Source organism: Festucalex cinctus, chromosome 21 (assembly GCF_051991245.1).
Source record: "Festucalex cinctus isolate MCC-2025b chromosome 21, RoL_Fcin_1.0, whole genome shotgun sequence".
NCBI classification, from domain to species: Eukaryota; Metazoa; Chordata; class Actinopteri; order Syngnathiformes; family Syngnathidae; genus Festucalex; species Festucalex cinctus.
In genome coordinates, this window is record NC_135431.1 from 21,354,689 (window position 1) to 21,359,688 (window position 5,000).

The following is a 5,000-nucleotide window of genomic DNA, read 5'->3' on the forward strand; positions in this document are numbered from 1 at the left end:
ATATATATATATATATATATATATATATATATATATATATATATGTATATATATATATATATATGTATATGTATATATGACACCTAACTATTACTACAGCCCAAAAATACAACCTAATCTAATTTGAATGAAGCGCTACATAAAGTCTTAGCTAACCTCACTACTGTCTTAACATACATTACATTAATGGAGCAATTTGTTACAAATTAGCCCTTAGCATACAACAAAAGTAAACAAAATCTCAAGGGTACATACCTCTAGCCTGCATAGAAGCTGTGGTCCAAAGTTATCTCCCTCTTCGAACTCAGTTTCAACCACGTCCTCACTTCTCATCGCCATATCTAAGTGTTGAATCCAATGAACAAAAAAAAAACAAAAAAAAAAGGTAATGAATTCACATCGTCATTATTTTAAATGGTTAATGTGAGCCTTTGTAACATGCTAATGCATAGCAGCGTTTTCGTTGTATTCTTCAGCAGCGGCGCGGCTTCAAAACGACAAGCCGCTCCTTCAAACCAGCAAAAAATAAATAAATAAATAAATAAAATTTTGGCACATTTTGCTGTGCCACCAAATGTTTCTGATTGGTGGGCGCTCGTTCCTGGTTGGCTGCTTTCTCAAGCCACTGTGAATGACTGCGTATGACGTGTGACTGGAGCGTGCATGCATGTAGAAAGAGGAAGCAAGAAAAACAACTCAAAATTGACCTGTCCCCCAAGCACACAGTCAAGACGGAGGAGAGCAAATCCACAACACTGAGCCGCGGTGTAATCCTGGGGGGAGTTTGTCATCATTCTGCGGCACGGCAACTCGGCTGACTCCAATAATGACGAGTGGGAACCGGGCATGTTTGAAGGAGAAATTGCTCAGCTGTTTAATTCGGATACAGAAGATGAGGACGTTGATGGATTTGTGAATGAAGACTGATAAAAAAGAAAATAACATGAGTACTAGGGCTGAGCGATATGGCCAAAAAAAAAAAATCTCGATTTTTTTCTGTCATTCTGAACGATTACGATTTTACTCTATTTAAATCAAAAGCTTAAAAAAAAAAAATTAAACAAGGTTGTATTTATTCAAAAATTAATCTTGTGCAAAATGTTCAGACAATAATGTACACAATTTTTTTTATCAGTTTTACGGTAAATTTAACATCTTGTTCAAAAAAAGCTACTCATATCTTTTGCACAACTTAAATGCAACATAACTTGTGCAAAAAAACAACTACTCACAGCCTTTTGCTCAACATAAATGCCATACATAGCTTATACAAAAAAAAAATATATATACTTATGGCTTTTACATGACCTAAATGCCACAAAGCTTGTGCAAAAAGGCTACTCATAGCTTTTTGTTCAACTTAAATGCCACATATATAGCTTGAGCAAAAAAACTACTCATATCTTTTGCTCAACTTAAATGTCACATACATACCTTGTGCAAAAATAATAATAATGCTCATAGCTTTTGCATAACTAAATTGCCACGAGTAAGTAGTTCTAAACTGTAAAATCAAGTCTTTACCCTCAAAAAGAGGTCTATACTTGTGGGGTCCAGCAAAATGGCCCCACATGAACGGGTGCGCCCCACAACTCTGTGAAACCCCGAACAATTGGCCCCACCATATAACAAAAACTAGACCACACACACGCGCGCACACGCACGCATACACACATCCCTACCAAACAACAATGGGAAACCCCTTTGGCCAAACATTTCCCATATATTAAAAACACAATGTGTCCAATACACAAAGGTGTCAACAACACCAACCATAAACTTATAATTTCCAACTCCCAAATTATAAGATGGTGAATGAAGGCAATTGTGCCACATACAAATAAAAAAAAATAAAGAATAAAAAAATAAATAAAAACAGAAATAACTCGAGCTGCGAGCAGCTATAAAGGGCCATCGCAACCCGGGCCACATTGGGGTACTTGCACGTCGGGGTACTGGCACTTTGGGGTACTGTTACATAGGACAAGTACTGTCTAAAATGTAAATGTTTTTTTTCCATGCCTTGTGTATGCAAAGTTTCATGAAAAAGGCCAAAATTGATGCATAATTCCCAAAATAAAATTAAAATGGCGGACTTCCTTTTAGGTTTAGCAAATGGCTATAGAATACTTTTTTGTAGGTCTTAAGCTGTCCCAATTTTCACATATCTAGCTTAATCATACAATCAGAAAAGCTTCATAAAAATGTCTAGAGGGCGCTATTGAGACATTTATTGCAAATTGCAAAATAAATCTCTAAAATATTCATGTTTATGACAGGTCTGATGTGTGTGCAAAGTTTCAGGAGTGTTCACACATGTTGAGACTCAAAAAAGCAGTATTTATCTTGGCAAGCAATGCATTGCTATGGCAACGGCATGCGACAAAATAAAAAACTTGATAACTTTGCATCTTAAACATCTTTCGATGAAACCAAGTTTTAAGACGGTGGGATAAATTATGTAGGAGTTAGTTAAAATGTGACCCCTATAAAAGGCAACAAAAAAAATAGCTACAAATACCAACGTAAATCAAAATGGTGGACTTCCTGTTTGATTTAGCACAGGGCTCCAATGTTTTTGTACATTGCGGGCTGTTATGTATGCCTCAAAATTATCATTGCGCGAGGTGATACGTACAACCGGGAATACTTCATTAACGAGTAGGGCTGCACAATATATGGAAAAAATATCGATATCGCGATATTGGCCCTTGCAATATGCATATCGCAAAGGCACGCAATAAGTTTTAGATGGAATTTTATGCTTTTTATATGAATTTGACCAGTCAGATGCTAACTAAAATGTGCATCGCCATTCAATAGTTGATAATTATCAAGACATAATTACAATTAATTAACTAAGATTACATGAAGGTTGCTTATTTTGCCCCATGAAAAATGTTTTTCTTTCATTAGGTAATAAAAACGTAATTTCTTTAGGTACATGTTAAATATTGCAATAATATCGATATCGCTATGTTCAGCAACTATATCGCATATCGCATGTTTTTCCAATATCGTGCAGCCCTATTAACGAGAAATTTTTAAATTCAAAATGTGATGCCCGGCCCCTGGGGGACATCCTGTTGGGTTTAGCACATGGCACCCAAATACTTTTTTGTAAATCGTGGGCTGTTACATATGCCTCCAAATTTTCGTAGCTCTAGGTGCTTCGTACAACTGGGAATGCTTCATTAAGAAGGAAATAAAAAGCTTTCAATAACTTTTCATCGGCCGGCGCGGGGACACCCCCCCGCCGTTGACAGCGCGGCCCGGCCACCTCGGAACCTTACCCGACAGGTACGCAACTTTCCCCGCGCCGCGACACGTCCACATTGCCCACACGCGTACCTACGAGAATTTGTAAACTACGCGGAGTCGCGGACGAGCAAACGCTGTCGTAAACAGTGTGTTCTACTTTCCAATTCTGTGTTTTATTTACTTTTCTAACTCATTCCAAATTGTTTTTGTCGATAGTTTATTGAGGAAAAAACATTTTCAATTTCTATTGTGGTGTTAAGCGCTGTTCATAGACCGGTGGCACTCTTTACTGCCTCCTGTAGTCTGGGAGAGTATCGACCACAGCTTCGTGACGTGTACCCGACCAACCAATCACTGCACGCACAGTGCACCTTGCGACACACTCCGGCCTCCCTGCTTGTTTGTATAGCGGGAAGCCATGGCGGAAAGCCAAAGTGATACCGATTTGATCCCGAAAAGAAAGTCCACCTCCATAGTGTGGAATTGGTTTGGCTTTTCCCCAGAGGATAGGCGCAGACAGAAGTAATTTGCAAAGATTGAGGAGACTCCATTCGGGTGTCAAATGGCGACACAGCGAACTTGTTTAATCACATGTGGAGACAGCATCCGAAACTGGACGCAGAGAGCCAAACCAAATGGAGACGCTAGCAGCTCCAAGCTAACACAATCCATGGTAACACAGTCATTTACCACGGGCACTCCATATGAAAAAACAAGCAAGCGGTGGAAAGAAGTAACTGAGGCTGTTCATTACCATTTATGTTTACATTCATTGCACTATTTGATAAAAATTGCGCTATTTCAATTCAAACCCGTTCAAAAAGCTTAGTTGGCTTAAGATGTTTGTTTTTTTTCTTTTAGGGTTTATATACATTCTAAATGTCTTAAATTTTACAAAAATGTTCAGAAATGTGAAGATTAGTAAAAAAAAAATATGTAAAAAAAAAAAAAGAATTTTTATGCCCCTAGCAGGGTCACCCATGGCAAACAGGTCCTCGGTGAGGGGCCAGACAAAACATGGCTCAATGACCTCTTATGATGACGACGAATATTGGATAACGGTTTCCCTTGCCCGGACGTGGGTCACCGGAGCCCCCCTCTGGAGCCAGGCCTAGAGGCGGGGCTCGAAGGCAAGCGTCTGGTGGTCGGGCCTTCACCCATGGGGCCCGGCCGGGCATAGCCCGAAAAGGCATCGTGGGTCCCCCTTCCTATGGGCTCACCACCTGTAGGAGGGGCCAAAGAGATCGGGTGCATAGCGAGCTGGGTGGTGGCCAAAGGCGGGAGCTTTGGCGGTCCGATCCCCGGCTACAGAAGCTAGCTCTTGGGACATGGAATGTCACCTCTCTGGCAGGGAAGGAGCCCGAGCTGGTGTGTGAGGCAGAGAAATTCCGACTAGATATAGTCGGACTCTCCTCCACACACAGCTTGGGCTCTGGTACCAGTCCTCTTGAGAGGGGTTGGACTGTCTTCCACTCTGGAGTTGCACACGGTGAGAGGCGCAGAGCAGGTGTGGGCATACTTATTGCCCCCCAGCTTGGCGCCTGTACGTTGGGGTTCACCCCGGTAGACGAGAGGGTAGCCTCCCTCCGCCTTCGGGTGGGGGGACGGGTCCCGAGTGTTGTTTGTGCATATGAACCAAACAGCAGTTCAGAGTACCCACCCTTTTAGGAGTCCTTGGAGGGTGTGCTGGAGAGCGCTCCCCCTGGGGACTCCTTCGTCCTGCTGGAGGACTTCAACGC

The 5,000-nt window shown here is 41.5% G+C and overlaps 1 protein-coding gene across 5 annotated transcripts in view; it reads right to left on the minus strand.

Moving 5' to 3' along the window:
* Window positions 1-5,000, minus strand: part of rad51 (RAD51 recombinase) — a 192,844-nt gene that overhangs the window by 154,512 nt on the left and 33,332 nt on the right. For all 5 annotated transcript variants that reach the window (XM_077509832.1, XM_077509833.1, XM_077509830.1 and 2 more), the window contains exon 2: window positions 256-341. In XM_077509832.1, coding sequence (XP_077365958.1) covers window positions 256-339 — 84 coding nt within the window. In that variant the 5' untranslated portion in view covers window positions 340-341. The remainder of the gene's footprint in view (window positions 1-255; window positions 342-5,000) is intronic.